General features: G+C 34.8%; 1 protein-coding gene across 1 annotated transcript in view; it reads left to right on the top strand.

Moving 5' to 3' along the window:
- The window catches only part of LOC125683741 (uncharacterized), a 44974-nt gene that overhangs the window by 5776 nt on the left and 20119 nt on the right, over window positions 1–19079 (top strand). Inside the window, exons 2-23 of the mRNA XM_048925181.2 lie at window positions 833–1009; window positions 1121–1237; window positions 1315–1422; window positions 3835–3958; window positions 4419–4516; window positions 4639–4800; window positions 5470–5554; window positions 5839–5951; window positions 6137–6265; window positions 6382–6816; window positions 8258–8734; window positions 9258–9308; window positions 9541–9768; window positions 11298–11360; window positions 11454–11621; window positions 17129–17281; window positions 17498–17599; window positions 17701–17795; window positions 18079–18273; window positions 18358–18429; window positions 18563–18662; window positions 18891–18992. Of these exons, the coding sequence (XP_048781138.2) occupies window positions 833–1009; window positions 1121–1237; window positions 1315–1422; window positions 3835–3958; window positions 4419–4516; window positions 4639–4800; window positions 5470–5554; window positions 5839–5951; window positions 6137–6265; window positions 6382–6816; window positions 8258–8734; window positions 9258–9308; window positions 9541–9768; window positions 11298–11360; window positions 11454–11621; window positions 17129–17281; window positions 17498–17599; window positions 17701–17795; window positions 18079–18273; window positions 18358–18429; window positions 18563–18662; window positions 18891–18992 (3354 nt within the window). The remainder of the gene's footprint in view (window positions 1–832; window positions 1010–1120; window positions 1238–1314; window positions 1423–3834; window positions 3959–4418; window positions 4517–4638; window positions 4801–5469; window positions 5555–5838; window positions 5952–6136; window positions 6266–6381; window positions 6817–8257; window positions 8735–9257; window positions 9309–9540; window positions 9769–11297; window positions 11361–11453; window positions 11622–17128; window positions 17282–17497; window positions 17600–17700; window positions 17796–18078; window positions 18274–18357; window positions 18430–18562; window positions 18663–18890; window positions 18993–19079) is intronic.

Genomic DNA, 19079 nt, shown 5'->3' with positions numbered 1-19079 from the left:
TCATACAAACAAATATTGAAGTCAATATGATTAGTATTTGTTTTTGAAACACACAGCAGTCTTACTCTGACTCTCTACACCTGAAATACGTGTAATAACAGCTACATATCAAAAATACTTTGAAACAATGGCCACTGTTTTTCAAAACTATAAAAAAAAATTGGTCCAATGTTACTCAATCTGATTAAAATACAGATCTCCCAAATAGCGCTAATTGAGAGATCTGTACTTTAATAAGTTCGACAATGGTTAGTCCAGTTCATTCTATGTTACCTTTTCTTTACAGCTAGAAAAAAAAAGACCAAGGAGAAAGTGACTAGAAGCGCGAGTTTTCGTAGTACGACCAAAAACGATAACTAATCGTGTGATAATGTTATGCTTTCCTTCAGACATTTCATAATAACATATGATATCGTTCATCTTATCGTAATGAACATAAGGAACTCAAGTACACAAATCCACCTTAATATTGTCAATGTTCCCTGCATTACATGGATAGCATTAAAGCACATACTAGTTTCAAATTTGATATTGCAAGCCCTTTTGCAAATCGTATCGTTTTGGAAACTCACAATTTATTTTGGTTGTGTACGGGTAGTTGGCAAACTCTAATGTTATACTAACACCTAAAAGGCACGCGGGGGTACTAGTATATAGAATGGTTTATTTCTTCTAGTTTGTCTGATCTCAGCCAGTCAGAAAGCCTGGAAAATTCAGTCATAAAAACATGTGTATATGAAACGATTAATTCCTTGGGTTTGCAGAATGATGTGCGTTATCAGAGGACTTGTTAACCATTTAAAGTGTATCATTTAATTGACTCTTTGTATAGGTATCAATGCGAAGTATTATTGCGAAGAAAGTTGGCTGACGAATCCATCAAACGGGTTCTGCTACAAGTTGTTTCTAGATCCCCAACCCTGGAAGCAGGCGAGAAGCAACTGTACAACAGAGGGAGGTTTTCTTGTGTCAGTAACAGACGCAAACGAACAGCAGTTCATCGCCAAAGGTGTGTATTCCTCTTTGTTGACGGAGACCAAGATCAACATTGGGATATCATTTATTAAGAGACTTGTTAATATCTATTAGGCCCTTATTGATTTATTCCCTGTTTTATTAGATGTTTTGCAGACTAATGAAACATCGTCTACTTGGATTGGTGGCCATTCCCTGTATTCAGACGATTGGTTGTGGGATAATTATCAGAGAGAGTTCAATTTCACACAGTGGGCAGCTGGTAAATACCATAAACAGCCTATGCAATGCTGTGAAATTATGTCAAACGAATATCCATGTTTCTACCATTTTGTTTAGGTAAACCAGTCTCTATCTCTCGTTGTATCGCAATGCTCGGAGCATCCGGATTCAACTGGTCTGACCAGTCGTGTGCAGATAGCAACGTCTATATTTGTGAGAAACCAGGTATATTATATTATGCAAATTCTGTGAAGATTCTGTAAACAGTTTTCGCCCTATGTTTGCTGCGGAACTGTAGTTCACTAGTCAAATGATATTTTCAGGCAAGCTGTTGTAATGACACTAGTGTAGAGACTTTACGACAAGAACAGGGACATTATAACGACCATAGACTGTTGGAACACCTATAACGTCCACTTATCTATCAATAGTCTTGACCAATATAAATAAAACGTGGTATACTTAGAACATTCTCTCACGTAACGAATCAGTTTAGAGACATAAACACCATATGCAGTCGATGATAGAATATTGCTAGAAACATGGGAAGTTAATAGTGAAGCAGGTACAGTAATTCCCTTTGTGATTAAGTTTATCTGTTAGATTGCTGTTAACACCTTTGTTCAATAGAATATTCAAATATAAAGCAAACGTTGGCGCTTTTTACTTGGAGTTTCCTGGGATATATCGAATCGACATATAAATGAAAACGAGTACTGTTAATATACATGAATATCTAAATGTCAAACTCAATGCTACAGCGAGAGTCGTCTCACCTATTAGCTGTTGAACAAGTCCTACCTCATAAATATATAAAAACTGGTCATGTAATAAAGGAGCACAATTCGTGTTTCTTGAGAATTCCAAGAGACCGTTAGAAGACTTTATCACTAAAGACTACATCAATAAGGAACTCGAGCATTTTTAAAAAAACATCAACTTCAAAGTACTTGTGCCTAGAGTCAGAGTGATATTTTATGGAGTGATTGTTTTGGATGACTGACCATAAGATCTATTTTCGTGTTTTATTGCTATTGAATAAGCTGCTGTCTATTATGTAAGACTGGTCTTTTAATTTATCGTGAAGAATGGTAGTGTAAAGTTTTGAAAATTCATACGTTTCGATGCTGTTGATTTAGAAAAAAATATTTGGATGCCAAATTTCCTAAGAGTTTAAAATCCACAAGTTATTCACATATTTCTAGCTGAGGTTTTTCCTTCACAGCTATTAATATTTCCATGAGGATAGGGGAATATATGAAGACATGTTACTTGGAAAATGACTGTCAAAACTTTACCGAGTGGTTTAATAGGGTGCATAGTATTGTAAACCTTCCAATAGGTAAAGTTGTGCACGTAAAGAACAATGTCAGAAACATCGTATCTTCAACAGTTATATGATAAAGGTACCTCAATTCTAAACTGCAGTCCTAGAGTCTGTCATATATTTGGTGAAAAAATACCGACACAGAATATTTATAGACTATGACATGAAAGGTGAAGATAACGAACAGTGATCAATCTCATACATCCTATAAGCTGTCCAAAATAGCGAATAGGGCAAACACGGACCACTGGACACATCAGAAGTGGGATCAGGTGTCTAGGAGGAGTAAACATCCGCTGTCGACCGGTCACATCCGCCATGAGCCCTATATCTTGATCAGGTAAACAGAATTATCCGTAGTCAATATCAATGTTCCAAGAATGGCTTAAAAATCGATATGAAATACATCATACAGCATTTTAACTAATGAAAGGTTGTATTGGCAAACTAGATCGTTATACATGTATCGACCATAGAATTTGCAAAATGTTGACTTTAAACGAGACTGTTGTGACCAGAGGTCCGTGTTTGCCCAACTGTATTTTGTATTGCTTATATGAGTTATGAGATTGATTACTGTTCGTTATCTTCACTTTTCATGAATGTATTCCTTTTAATTTTATCTGTTCATTTCTTAAACATTTCATTCTCTAGATTTTAGTTGTAAAACCGTGCTAGTTTTACCCGTGTTATGATCCTAGGAAAAGTACTGTTGTGTCATAAATATATAGTTGGAAGTTTCTTCAACATAACAAAATACCTTTCCCTCTATACCTTTAGCATTTGTTGTAAATATTCTCAGTTGGAATCCTTGCTTGTTTTAATTTTACCTGACAGAATTTTAGCAACGAAGAGGTATGAAATAGCTGATCTTGGACAGCATTGCATGATTCCCCTGTGTATCTTGTATCTTCTAAATATTCATCAGTTATTTTTTAAACGAAAGATAGGCTTTTTATAATGTATTTTTATCCATTTAACATCTATTCCAAAAATATATATTTCTAGTGTTATGAACAGAAAATTTCGTACGATTCAGTCAAATGCTCGCTCAAAATCAAAAAATAATATTAAGCCTTCTTAATTATAGTTTTCACGAAATTTAAAAATATCTATTATTAATCCGATAAATGCTTTAATATATGCAGTTTTTCGTTACCGATATATTCATCTATAACTGTAAGCGGCGAGCAAATATAAATGCAATTATCTTATAATCTGTATTTTCTATTGAATACAATACTATTTAATCTAAGCATTGGTATAGGTAGGTAGACTGATTTATATAGATATATTCACTTACTTTGCAGCGCAGGTTATTAACTGTGACGGCAAAGCCAACATCGTACATCTAGAGGGAGACAAACTTTCTAGCGTCAGCTTCCCTCCATTTTACGATCCTCTGAGGCCATTCCAACTTCCTCCCTACGAAACGTAAGAGTAGTATAAAATTGATGACCATACATTGTTGCTGATTCGATATTATTGGTTCTGTGTTTTAATGTAGCTCAGTACATCAAGACCTATGCATTTTATGACACTAGATGGCGATTCAAAGGTATTTTGGAATTACTTGTATCAATCGATTTATTTGTGTTTTTACGTGGCTCAGTTGATAAGGTATCAGGTTCCTGAACCGCAGATCCACCAGTCTCTTTTGTGTTATTCATTGAAATAATTTTTTAAATGATATTTTCTCTCTCCAAAGTTGCATATTTTGAAATATATACTTATTACATACTTATTACATATCATCATGAGAGGCGAAGATAACGAACAGTGATCAATCCTACAACTCCTATAAGCAATACAACATAATTAAAATAATTTCGTGCTGATTTGATAAACTCTTTCAAGGTGTAGTGAGCCACCTTAATTTCCATTTCATTTTCAGAAATTTAACCTGTGTGTGGAGAATAATCCCACCAATAGGATACGTAATGGTAATTGAATTCGATTTGCTCTGCAGTGATGACTTGAGAGCATTTGATGGTAGGTTTTCAAAATATGAAGTCTTATAGATTAACTGAAAAGGAATAACTGCATAATTTCTATGAAAGATACATTTCATTATTTCACTAACTTTTTCTTCTTGATATACTTATGTTATTAAGGAACTATAATACCATTAGACAACATCACATGTCAAGGGTTAATGCGTTCTGGGAATGTAGAGGTTACCACATCCTTAACTTTATCATTGTCAACGGATTCCTTCACTGTACCATGGAGAGAGCAAGGATTCCAACTGAGAATATTTACAACAAATGCTAAAGGTATAGAGGGAAAGGTATTTTGTTATGTTGAAGAAACTTTCAACTATATATTTATCACACAACAGTGCTTTTCCCAGGTCCATAACACAGGTTCAGCAAAAACGATATGAACTCTTAGCACTGGTTCATAATTATGCAAATTAGATAAATCAATCATTCATGCGCCACATAAACAAAACAACATATCACCCTTTGAAGTTGTTGACATTGACGGTAAAAGACCTTGTTCTGTCACCAAGGTTGTTCCAAGAGGGTTTTGTGTCTTTTATGACGTGAAAATTATTGCAAAGTTTCTTCAAACCGTGACGTAGCGAAGACGTCACAAGAGAATTGAAAGCAAATAAACATAAAATTAAAATGTGCGTCTAATGATAGTTGTGTGATGAATAGAATCTTACACTCGTGCTTATGACACATGAAATGTGAAATTCGTTACCGGATTAAGATATCATAACCTCTAATTCATTTCTTAAATTTCATATGGCATAAGCACTCGTTCAAGATCCTTTATATATGAATGCATGGATGAAGTTATCACATGCATCCGCGTCTTTGTATATTATTTTCGCGGTAAGCCCATTTATGCATTAGACTACCGACTTTTTCTCATTTATCTGAAATTTGTTTCATAATCAAGATACATGTGATATTGATTTACTTTTTTCATAGAAAGCTCCTGCGATTCGGCTGATATCCCCTTGGTGGCCTCATCAGAAAAACAAATTATAATGTCCCCAGGATTCCCGTTTTCATGGTAATACCCGGTCTTAGTTTCTTCCATAAGAAAAATTGATACACATATTTACAATATCAGTGCTAAAAATGTGTGATTCTAAGGATAGATTGGAAAGCTTGCTTTGCTAAGTGAATTGTGGAAACAAATGGACATTTCATAACGAATGCACCTGTTCCCCGTACCTTTACTTTGTACAAATATATATGGGCAACTCTGGACAGTGGTGTTGTAATTTTAGGTACTTATATCTTATATTCACTATGACGTGAAAAATGTTGTATATTTCTGAACACTTTACGCAGGTTTTCATCATGTGTGTGGACTATAATGTCCCCGGTAAAGGCATCCAATATCTACGTTCAGTTCAAATATCGTTTCATCAGCGAAGGAGCACAACTTCAAATCCAAGACGACGGTACGGTTACTTATAAACAAACAAATTACTTACAAACAAACAAATTACGTATAAACAAACAAATTACGTATAAACAAACAAATTACGTTTAAACAAACTGATTACATGTTCTCTAATCTTAAAATGGTCGCGATGAAGTGTTATCAAATGAGAAATACACTGTCCAAATGTTGAACTAATTTTAGTGTTTACGAGATCCTCAATGGTGGAGGAGAGCAGGGTTTTGATTTACCCTGCAGAAAAGATCGTTGTTAACTACACCAGCAATGTCACGTACCCTGGTCATCACGGATTCTCACTGGACTACTATACCGGTATTTAAATGACCCCGTCTCATTATGTCGTATCGATGTACTTCATCATTTACTTTCAATGAATTCCATTCGTTTCATTTTGATTCAAAGTTCTATATCTGTCCTTGTCCTTGTAGATAAAGAAAGCGTGGATATATGTACTCAAAACCTGGTTCCAAAGGTCTTGTCTGAATATGGAATCCCAAATCCTAAAGAACAGTTTTTGATTTTCTCCGTAAATGCGACTTACGATATAGAAGTAGATCTACGTACAGTAACAGGAGAAATCTATCTTATTACATCTAATCAGCGGAATTATTGGCATTTTTATTGTTTACGTAAAACATCGACATCATCATCCTGTCTCGAAACGTACAACGATACAACATCAGATGACGTGTTTCAAGATTTTTGGGTGACTTGGACTGACATACTAAAGGTCGGACGCGGAAGAATACTAGGAGAACACGTCATTATGGAATACCGTTTACACATTCCACTTAATGTTAATTCATCATCGATTCAGACCAAGAACGGTATCGGCGTTTGGAAATTCTACGGATTCCTGAGTGGTAAATTTATTGTTTTATTCTTGTAATGATTTTATTATAGTAGTGCTTTTGTTTTCACTGGTACATGTGTATGATAAAAATTGTAATTCTATAAACAATGTTGGATTTAGAGGGAGTTATAAATCCCTCCTTTTTGGTTGTATTTTAAAAGATAAAATTGTCCTTTGCTTGATTGTATGTTGTTTAACGTCCAACTCGAGAAGTTTTCACTCATATGTAGACGCTATCATTTCTGGTGAAGGGCTGCAAAATTTAGGTCTATGCTCGGAGCTTACAGTCTTTGAGCAGGGAGGGATCTTTATCCTGCCAAACCTGTTGTGACACGTAATTTATTCACAATTAGCTGTTTTGAATCCGCTACCACTTCCCACTAGAATCTAATTAGATTGCTGTGACACGGGGCCTCGGTTTTCTGCGTTCTCATCCAAAGAAACAACCCCATTTAGTCGCCTCTTATAACAAGCAAGGGGTTTCAAAAAAAATTATGGAACCGCTTATGATGTAGTAGCAATTTACATTTGCAACTGCCTAATCCATCCATATGTAGTCCACTTTACTTTGATTTCAGTATCAATAACACTACCTGTAAAGAAAAAAATCGATTATCATTTGTGTAATATGTTAACATATGAAACCCCAATATATCTTATGAATTTCAGTCAAAGTTAGCTTCAATAAACAATTGACTTTCGTCATATCGCCTGATACATTATTTGGTACCAGTGTAATATTTTGTTCATAATAAAGATACTTTTGTTACAAATTTCAACCTGAATTTTCATTCCCAGTTGTCTTTGTTTCCCATGTTATTTACACTGTGCAATCCGTAAGTCTGTCTAATCCGACACAAAATTTCCTCCCAAAGTCTAATAAGACAGGTTTTGCTGTATTTACCTTTTTTACTATGTAATATTCATTAAGCAGGAAACTACTGTTGTCCGCTTAAGACTTGGACCACTGTTGTGTTTGAAAGTCCGTACATGACTATTATCTTTCACTAATGCAATGTCATGAAAATGTTTTCCTCACAAATAATGAACTGTTAGGTAATGTTTCGAACTATAAATAGCCGGTCGCAGTAGCTCAGTGGTAGAGCGTTCGTTTCGTGAGAGGGAGGTCGTGAGTTCGAGCCTGCTCGCACCACAGCCGCGTGAAACCTAAGGCACGACAAAGAAACATCACTGTTACGGCTCTAAGACTATATGCTTAGGTACTTCACCTACAGCTGGTGACGTCTCAATATGAGTGAAACTTCTCGACGAGACGTTAAAAATCAATCAATCGAACTGTAATTCAAAAATACATAAATATTTTATTGACCTTACCAAATCCATTGGAACCTGTTGATATGAATTTTCTTAACATAGCAGATTGTTCTGAAGTAGATAAACTATTGTATTATTCAAATGAGCGATATGTTGGGATTTGATTATTTTTATAGATTTCGTGGAAATCTGTCATACGTATGGGACCCCTCTGAAGTCACTCTGGGACTATCATCTACCAGTACAAGGCCAAAACCATCTAACATTCTCTGTCATGATTTGTGAATCAGCTCTAATTACTTTCGAAACAAGGGTTGGAGACTCTTATACTATTTGGCTGGATACATTGATGATAGACTTTATCACTTATTTCTCATGCTTCGCGAATCATACACACGGATTTCCTGATTACCCCTGTATTGCTGATCGTGTTTTAAATTGTTCAGAGTTTCGGGAATTTTGGATTTCTTGGGGAAGGAGTGCAGGTCTACAAATTGGAAAGGGCAAAATCATAGGAATGGATACCATGATTGGCAATTTCTCTGAAAATTTTACTCCAGTGAAAGAAAGTTCATTCATGTTTGGTGGTTCCTTCGTTGATACCAGATATATTACATCAGTGTGGCGATTCAGTAAAGCACCGCCTACTCCAGGTCAGTTTTTGTGGTGTTAAGAAAGATTACCATGACAATTTTATTTAAATCAATAACTTTCACAGTAAAAATCAAATTATTTGTGTGAGGTGTAATATGAGAGGCAACTTACACAGGCTATTTTATTTCTGAATGGGTTTAAATAAAAGTCTGAAGGTTGTAAAATCGCCTGAACATTTTTTTTTATATGAAATGATTTATGTGAGTACAACATTTCGACCATAGTGACTAGATCTGTAAGATAAAAAAGTAATTCATACAAAGGCTCAATTTTGCTGTCTTTATTCATTTAATAACCTTTGCTTATAAAAATGACGAAAATTAGATTAATGTTTTCTTCCAAAGTAGATTGAATAAAATTTACCGTATGAAATGTGTGTATAGTTATTTAGGGAGGATAATATATTTAAACTTTTGAACATCATATAAAATTTACAAGTCTCGTATTCTTCAAGAATTCTATTTACGTTCTCATTATAGGCAAACTAACACAAGAAACCCATGCATCATTTTTTGTTTGTAGCAAGTTTCCTCAATATTTCCAGTACTACATCACCATCACCCACTATCAGAGGTTCGTCTGTAAATATTTTTTTCAAAGATATTTAATATTTATAGAGAAATAATACATCATCGCAATGGCTGACAAATAAAAACTTACCAGCGATTTATTCCCTGTCTGTGTATAATTTATTGCCTAAATAGATAGCTCAATGGTTAATTGTAAGACTGTCAATCTGTAGATCGTGGGTTCGAATCTAGCAATGTAATTAATGTGCATGAAATTAATTGTCCTTTCTCATTAGAATACATCACCATAATTAGAAGCGGAGTCGTACCCTCTCTACAGGAAGTAGAGGGAACAGAACTTACCATGTCTGTAGACATCAATCTCAAATTTGAGTTTGAAGTGAAATGGCTCAGAAACGGAACACACGTCACACAGTCTCCTGGACGATTCTTGGTTAATCAAACGTTTACAAACGTGACGAGATGTTCATTCACAATTGTAGAGCTCAAACTACGAGATGAAGGTAAGGGTAGCTTAAACTACAGAACACCAAGAACACACAGATTTAGTGTGAAATTTAACCTTATCAATATCGTTCCAATTTTGGTCGACATTGCAATATTGACCACATCTTAATGGTGTCATGTGAACATCACCCAATTGATACTGGATTCCTAAACTTCACTAAACCCTTATATTTCTGACAACTAGGCCCTAGTCCAAGGTACTGTCGTAGATGCATTTCGGAAAGAAAAAAGAAAAGGAAAGAAAAAGCCACGCACAAATCAATAAAAATAATCAAATTTGAAGTGGAAATCACATTATTTTATTTTGATAAAGCAATTTTATTATTATTTTTGAATTGTGATCTGCACGTCGTTAGGAAGTGGGATCACGACGTTATACTGACGCACTCAAGATGTTACGAGTTCAATGAGGAAATAATTTTATAATTCAAATTAAAGTTAAGAAATACAATATTGTATTATTTGTATAATTAAAAGTTCAATTATTTTGTATCTTTAATTTTTTTTTGTAAATCTTCCAGTTGGTAGAAACTAGAAACACACGTTATACCAGGTATGTTGTTACAAGGTGAAAGTCAGTTGATCTGAAAGTGTATTGGATTTGAAAACAGAACAAAATTATATAGTGCTTAGCTTCGATATACCCATTTTCTCGACGTTTATCAAGGTCTCTGTCCAAGCGGTTTTTGAAAAGGTGATTGGGTGTGTTTTTAAAGGTAAAGTTCTTGCTCTAACAAAATATTATCCGTCTTTTTTCTCGTACCTTCCTTCAATTTTTTAAAAAAAATACTCAGTCTAAATCCTTTCTACTGACAACTAGTACACCCGAGCACGACACAAAACATCTTAATGCAATATTAAGTACAATCCGTTAACGTGATAATTGTTTTTTATCGATTAAATCTAATCTCTTTATGAAATGGCTAATAGATATTTTCAAACCCGAGGGCGCATATGACATCACACATAATGGCGCGTAAAATAGCGAGAGTAAATATGCATATCGCAAGATTTGATTTTCATCACTTTCAAACTCGAAAACTACGGGAAAATTTTCATTTAAAACACATTTAAAGTAGTTTTAGGCATGAAAACAATTAATTTTGCGAACAAAATGAAAATGTTTAGAAACATGCGTTGTGTCCCTTAAGAAATCAAATTTAAGTAGCTGTTTTTATAGAGAATAAAAGAGTTTGCTTCAGAAAATCCGACTTTAAAACTCTGATTAACTAGAGCAAATTCTTTGATTCTAAAGATTTTGGTAATTTAAAATTAGTTTCAAAGTTTTTGCCATAATAAATGAAGCTTTGGTAGTTGGATTTCACAGTAGTTACTAGGTAACTGTAATCAAATTCTGTAAGTTAGGGTATTACGGTTTTCACACAGGTGAGGAGATAATAGTGTTGGCGAAGTCAAAATCAAGCCATTGAATATGTTATGATATCGAGAATATTGAATTGATATTATGGGCTGGGAATGGATGATGCCTTACATGTAAGTGAATTTCTTATTCCATTTGTTTCAGCAAATTGGACGGTCGTTATCTCCAATCCACATTCGACAGCGACCTCGAATTTTGATATTAAAGGTCAGTGTAGTAACGCCTATCGATTGCAATAATCTTTTCGAAATACCAAAACATGTATTTTCAATCTTAAGGCGAACATATTATATTCTATAGTTAGACCAGGAATTCAAATAGATATCATTCCGCGCCACAAAATTGCCGTTCAGCAGGGAACTGCGCTAGAGCTTGTTTGTAACATAACCAACTTAGGTGATTTACAAGGATTTCCGGTGAATATTTCTTCATTGACGTGGTTCAAGGATGGCATTAGACTACTACAAGGTACGGTTACCACAGTAAATATTACTTTATTAAATTAACATTGCTACCCTCTTTCCAGATTTACTTCTTATTCTGTTCTTAAATCAAAGTGTATTTCATTTTGATGAATCCCGTTTGCTAACTTTATTAAGTATGTTTTTTTGTGCTGAAAAGTGTTTGTTATTCTGAGATACGATGTCAGAAATGTTTAATTTCCCCCAGAGGTTTAACATTTGGAGTTCCCCAGACATGGAGCGACTTCACAAACCAAATCTATGTATCAATACATATGTACACTTTAGAGATGTGTAATTGATTATATACATCATTAATGCATATTAGGTTTGTTAATGAAATAGTTTTATGGGTTTTAAAAAAAAAATAAAACCCAAAAACATTTAAGATAGCGTTTTCAGTCAAAAACAAATAACCGGTGGCAAAGAATAAATATGGTGCAGTGTTAGTGGTGAATATATGTTAAAATGGTTTTCTAGAATTCGACATATAGATATTTCAACGACTTTTATCTATTAAGAGTAATAATTTTCATTCATATATATTCAATGTATCCCCGTGAACTCGAAATAAAAGACAACACAGAGTCTTCCACTTCTGCTTCGTACTTAGATATGTTATAGAAGTAGATATTCACGGCAAAGTAACAACTCAACTTTACAACAAACAGGATGACGTAAGCTTCTCCATACTCAACTTCTGATATTTATGGTGCTTCTATTTCTCAACTGATTCCATACGCAAGAGCTTGTTCTGCGTTTGATCAGTTTGTGAATCGAGGCAGGCTACTGACAAACAATTTGATGTTACAGGAGTTTCAACAGTCTCATTTAAAGTCAGCATTTCGCAAATTTTATTGTCGTTAAACAATCTAGTTTGCAAATATAATATGATATAATAATAAAATTTATATAGCGCCTTCTATAAAACAAATTCTCCAAGGCGCTTTACAAGGTAAGAAGAGGAATAAAACAAAATGACAGTACGGTATAAGAACTTGTATCTGTAAAATTACCAAAATCAAACATTATACATGTAATTAAGATCAATAGCTAAAGAATTTATTTTGTTTTATTTATCTTTTTTGCTTTTATTTTTTAATTTCGAACACTATGGAAAGTATTAGAAATCAACGAAACAAAACATTTTAAAAGATTATTTAGAAATTTGCATTAAAACGGTCATTGACAAAAACTTGTACTAAGTAAGAAGCTTAAAAATCAGGGAAAACAATTTTGAAAAAGTGGGTTTTCAACAGTTTTTAAAAACGTTAATGTTTTGGCAGACGTGATATGTTGCGTAAGGTAATTCCACAAACTGGCTTTAGCCCAACTAAATGTGCGTTCTCCAAAATACTTTGCACGAATGTTTGGCAAAGTGAGTCTTCGTGATCTTAGTGGACGAGATGAGGAATATACTTCAATAACCTCTTGTAGATATTCGGGAACACACCCCGTCAGCACGCAGAAGGTAAACACCAAGATTTTGTAATGTGGACGATACTGCACTGGACGTCAATCCAGCTGTGCTAAGACTGGGGGAATATGATCTCGATTTTTGCCATACAATGCAGCAGATATGTTGTTTTCTCCAACTTTAAGGTGGTGTAATGGAATTTTTGTTGCATACAAGCGTCTAATCTTGAAAAGTGACCATTCTATCCTTCCATTGGTCGTATAACCCATCATTGGGTCAAATGCTGTCTGACGTGTTTCATACCATTTGTTAGACCGTTCTTGGTACACTGATTTTGACTACAGATTACTCTTTTTTACCTGATCGAGATATTGAGCTCACGGCGGGTGTGACCGGTGGACAGGGGATGCTTACTCCTCTTAGGAACCTGTTCCATTCTCTGGTATATCCATGAGTACGTGTTTGCCCAACTCTCTATTTTGTATTCCTTATAGGAGTTAAGAAAATGATTACTGTTCGTGATATTCACCTTAATACGAAAATAAGTTCGAAAGAAATATATTTCAAATGTCAAAAAATTCACATGATATATTGTACGTTTTTGATAAGCGACATTAGTCCCGAGGCGTTAGCCGTGGCTTTTATATTTCAAACAACATTTCGAGACCAAGGAGGTTATCCTGCAACATACACAGAAATAAGAATTTTATTTCTATTCCACTACAGTTCAGAGATATACAACCGATCGTCGTTCCTATAGAGCTATAAATTAGGTCACTGACGTCATGACAGTTTCCGAAACGGCCTGCAGTGGGATTTTTTGCTGACAAATGCTGCGGTCATTATTCTATGATATATCTTCATATGTATTAACTGACGATAAAAAATGATACACATCTCGCTTGTTCTTCGAGTTTTGCTAATCCAACAATAAAGTCGATGACTGATGATTCAATTTTATAATCATAAAAATCAATCAATATATAAAACAAATTCATAAAAGCCTGAAGAACATTTGTCATTCAGTATAACCCAATCGTCTGCATTCCGAGAGCGATATACATGTAAACATGGCGATGAACAGACAAGTTTTTCTTGAACTCTATTCAAAGCAATTCATATAATCCATTAACATCAAACAAATCACTTGAACTATTTGTTCAAAATTTAAAATACCCTTACCATCTTACTTTATTCCTTCGATCTTTGCAATATCCGTGGTGTAATGATATACAATCATGTGGTAGTGCAGTTTGAAGTTTATTCATATCATTGCTATATATGGCATATATCATTAAACTCTTCTCAAGAACAACAAGGCCATGATTAATCATATTATAGGAGTTATGAGATTGATCACTATTCGTTATCTTCACCTTTCATTAATATATAAGCCTTCCAAGGTAGTCAGTATTCAACTTTGTTCCAATTATGGCCCCCAGGGGCAATGTGGGGCTATAATAGAGGGTATAAATATTTTATAAAAAATCTTCCCAATAGCAGCAGGGCTATGAATATGCAAGCATCTTCATGTAGTGCAGATTGAAGTTTGTTCAAATCATGACACCCCCTCCCCCCGAGGTAGGATGGGCCACAATAAGGGATCAAAGTCTTATGTGGGAACATATAGGATAAATCTTTAAAGACTTTCTTCTCAAGAACAGCAGGGTTATGGTTATTCATATTGATATGCAAGCATTCCCAAGTAGTGCATATTCAAATTGGTTCAAATTGTAGTCCCCGGGGGTAGGGTGGGGTCCTAATTCGGGGATTAAATTTTTACAGGAAATAGAAAAGAAAGTATTCTCGATATCAACAGGGCAATGAACTCATGTTGATTTGCAATCATCCCCATATAGTGCAGATTGATATTTGTTCAAATCACGACCATCGGGGTAGGACAGGGCTTCAAAAGGGGATCAAAATTTTATATATGGGGATATACAGTGGAAACATGTTCTAAACTCTTCTTCACAAGAACAGCAGGGCCATGATTGAGTCATGCAAGGTGAAGATAACGTGATCAATCTCATAACTCCTACAAGCAATACAAAATAGATAGTTGGGCAAACACTGACCCCTGGACACACCAGAGGTGGGATCAGGTGCCTGGGAGGAGTAGGCATCCCCTGTTGACCGATCACAGCCGCCGTGAGCCCTATATCCTGACCAGGTAAACGGAGTTATCCGTAGTCAAAATTCGTGTGCCAAGAACGGCTTAACAATCGGTATGAAACACGTCAGACAGCATTTGACCTAATGATAGGTTGTATTGACGAACTAGATCGTTATAACGACCATAGAATTTGCGAAATGATGACTTCAATCGAGACTGTTGAAACCCCTGTACCATCAACTTGTTTGTCAGTAGCTTACCTCGATTTAAAAACTTACTATACGCAGAACAGATATATAAACAACATATGAAGGTGATAATGGATTTATTGCCACATAAATATGGGAAGTTGACGATGGAGAAGCTGAAATCATCGCGTTTGTCATACAGTCATATTAATATGCAAGGATTTTTCGGTAGTGCAATTTAAAGTTTATTCAATTCATGGTCCCCAAAGGTAGTTTGGAGCCATGATAAATAAACGTTATATTTGGGAATACAAAGGAAATCAATGAAAACAATTTTCCAAGATTAGCAATAACACACTAAATCATGAAAGGTGAATATAACGAACAATGATCCATCTTATAACTCCATATAGTGCAAAAGTCCCTAACCTCTCTGATTTCAAGTTTTTATTAAATTTGAAAATTTCTCGTAACGTTTGAATAGTGAGCAATAGAGCTCACATATTTCATATGTGTATTTCTTGTGACAAGACCGTTTTTGATACGAAAGTATTTGACCTTTGAGTTTGACTACTATTAAGAAAATCTAACCGAGTCAATATATTGTGAAATCATTTAAGGTGAGGTTTTCATACTTTGTATAATGATTCCTTATGTCAAGAAACTTCATTTGACGCCATGATGTATGTCCTTGTGACCTTGGGATTTTACCTAAAGTTTAAAACTTAAAAGTTTTACCTGCTCATAACGTTTGAATAATGAGTGATATATCCTTTATATATTCATTCCGTTTGACAAGACCTTTCTATTTGGTACCAAAGAACCTTGATCATGGATTCTGACTGACCTTTAAGAATAGTATACTTTGTCAATATACTAGTAATCTGAACCGTTTAAGGTACGGATTCCATGTGTTGTATATGAAATTCGTATGGAAAGACCTTGCATTCCATACCGTGATTTGTTTTAAATTGTGACCTTATGTCATCTTTATATCATCACCCTATTGGACTAGGTTAGAACCATGCTATAGGGTCCAATTTTTCTTTGAAATAAAGATTGCATATATTGTTGTGAAAATTACAGTAGATGAACAACAGCAGGTCCAGGGTAATTCAAGCAAGTGATGTGAACCCATGGGTCTCTGATTTATATATGTAATATTTGTCATATTTCAATGCAAGGTGAATATAACGAACAGTGATCAATCTCATAACTCCTACAAGCAATACAAAATAGATAGTTGGGCAAACACGGACCCCTGGACACACCAGAAGTGTGGTCAGGTGTCTAGGAGGAGTAAGCATCCCCTGTCGATCGGTCACACCCGCCGTGAGCCCTATATCCTGATCAGGTAAACGGAGTTATCCGTAGTCAAAATCAGTGTGCCAAGAACGGCTTAACAATCGGTATGAAACATGTCAGACAGCATTTGACCTAATGATAGGTTGTGTTGACGAACAAGGTCGTTATAACGACCATATAATTTGCAAAATGCTGACTTCAATCAAGACTGTTGACATCCCTGTACCATCAACTTGTTTGTCAGTAGCTTGCATCGATTTAAAAACTGACTATACGCAGAACAAACTCTTGGGTATCGAATTAGTTTAGAAATATAAACACCATATGCAGGTGATAATGGAATATTGCTACATAAATATGGGAAGTTAATAGTGATTATTTTTTCATTCATACACAATATTGCTTCTTGATACCTCTGTTTCCGTACTTAGTGCAATATTTCAGGTAATATACTATTTTTAAAAACTTTATTGAAATATTTGCAACAGAAAAAGAAAGGATAACTATGATTACTGACCAATCCTTCCGTCTTCTCCGTATTTATCCGACCGAGGAAAGCGACGAGGGTACCTACTCCTGTACCTACGACAAGTACAAGGTACCCAGAGTGATCAACACAACAGTGGATATATATAACACAGGTACGTCATATTCCAATGAGTTCCGAATTCAAATGAGTTCTGAAATCCTTTATCGCCGTAAAATGGCTGAAATATTGCCAACACGGCGTAAAAACCTAATCAATCAATCAATCCGAAATCCTTTGTCTTTATTCCCTTGTCTTTATGCCTTTGTCTTTTAGTAGAGTAATCCACTGGTATTTTACTTCAGATGCATTTTGTTGTATTTTTCGTTAGCCCAAGTCATTTGCGAGTCAGAAAAAGATGTCTATGGAATTATATGGCCAACTGCCATTCCTGGAAATCTGATCTATTCGAATTGCCCCAATGCTGGACATGGTATGTGCAGTGTGTGTATACCGACAACAGTAACAACATGGTTATCTTTCCCTGCTATACTCTCATGCACTTTATAATTGTGATATGAATGTTCTCTATAGGAAATGCCAGTAGATTGTGTGATGATTACGGTACGTGGGGGAAAACAAGTGTATCGTATTGTTCAGACAAAGAATTTGCCAGTGCTTTGAATGAGGTTTGGTTTATTTACTACTAAATTTCAAACCAGAAATGTTAACTTCCGCCAATTTCTAACTGGTAAAAATAATATTCTTTGACGTTTTTGTGAAATTAAAAGGAATTTGTTATAAAAGAGTATTCTTTTAAATTTGTGTTTTACAAGGGTCAGTTTATTTCACAGTGCTCGTGCAGGGGATTGCAGGGGAATTCTAAAGCATTCCATTTAAAGCTATTGATCTATTTTGTGCCAATCAAAGAAAATCATGATTCTTGAGCATTGAAATTCGCATATTTTCCAGGTTCAGCTCCTGGAAAGTGACGGTATATCGGATATAAGGTATATTGAAGAAGTCTTTGAGAGTTCCTTGAGTAAAACTGAAAATTTAACTGTCTCCAAAACTGCCATCGCATCAGGAAATTTACTGTCGTCCATGGATATAATTAAGACGGTACTCAAAGTCGCCACAGAAAGTCTTGCATCTGTTCCAGAAAGGGTAGGAATTACACAGTAACAAAATGTTATACATAATATAGTATGATGAGTTAAAGTGCTCTTCACAATTGCTTTTGTGTTCCAGAATATCTATGGCATTGTGGACAACATTGTGTCGCCCTACAACAAAGATTCTTGGAAGCTTGTCGAAGAAGAGGTAAACATATTCAGTGAACAATATATCACATCAACCTTAAAGTTATATTTCAAAGTAGTAATTAGGAAAGAATTAGTAGTGATTTTATTCAGCAGTTCGTTACTTTTACATTGTTTTCCTAATATATGTCAAGACGTACAGCGGCCCCTCGTCGGTGTTGGATATCATGGACCACACACATTCCCTGCTGATGAGGGACTGGAAAGCGAATGAATACAGAGGAAGGAATATTGGTGGGTGAAAATTCATGTTATTTGTTTTCAGCAGCATTCAAGCTATGTGTGCGTTAAACAATTAGTATAGTAATAAATTTTCATCATTTGCAAAACAAAATAAAAGGATATAATTAATTCTTTTATACATTAAATTGCAAAAAAAAAAAAAGGTTTACAATATTTATTTTACATCTATGAGAACAAAACCTTTTTATTGCGAGATTCAAATTTTAATCTCTTAAACAGTTGTCAATGTAAGCAAAGTGTCACTTCACGAATCTGGCATACAGTTTCTGGAGAAGGATTCCTTCATAGTACTTCCAAAGCAACGGGACCAACAGCAGCAAGGTAAGAAAAATATTATTTTAAATAACAACAATCTTTCAAGAGGAGAAAAGCTGTTATATATTATATTTGTACAATGTTTAAATAATC

The sequence above is a fragment of the Ostrea edulis genome, chromosome 6 (genome assembly GCF_947568905.1).
Source record: "Ostrea edulis chromosome 6, xbOstEdul1.1, whole genome shotgun sequence".
Lineage (NCBI taxonomy): Eukaryota > Metazoa > Mollusca > Bivalvia > Ostreida > Ostreidae > Ostrea > Ostrea edulis.
The sequence above is the reverse complement of the archived record's forward strand: the minus strand, read 5'-3'. Positions and strand labels throughout refer to the sequence as shown.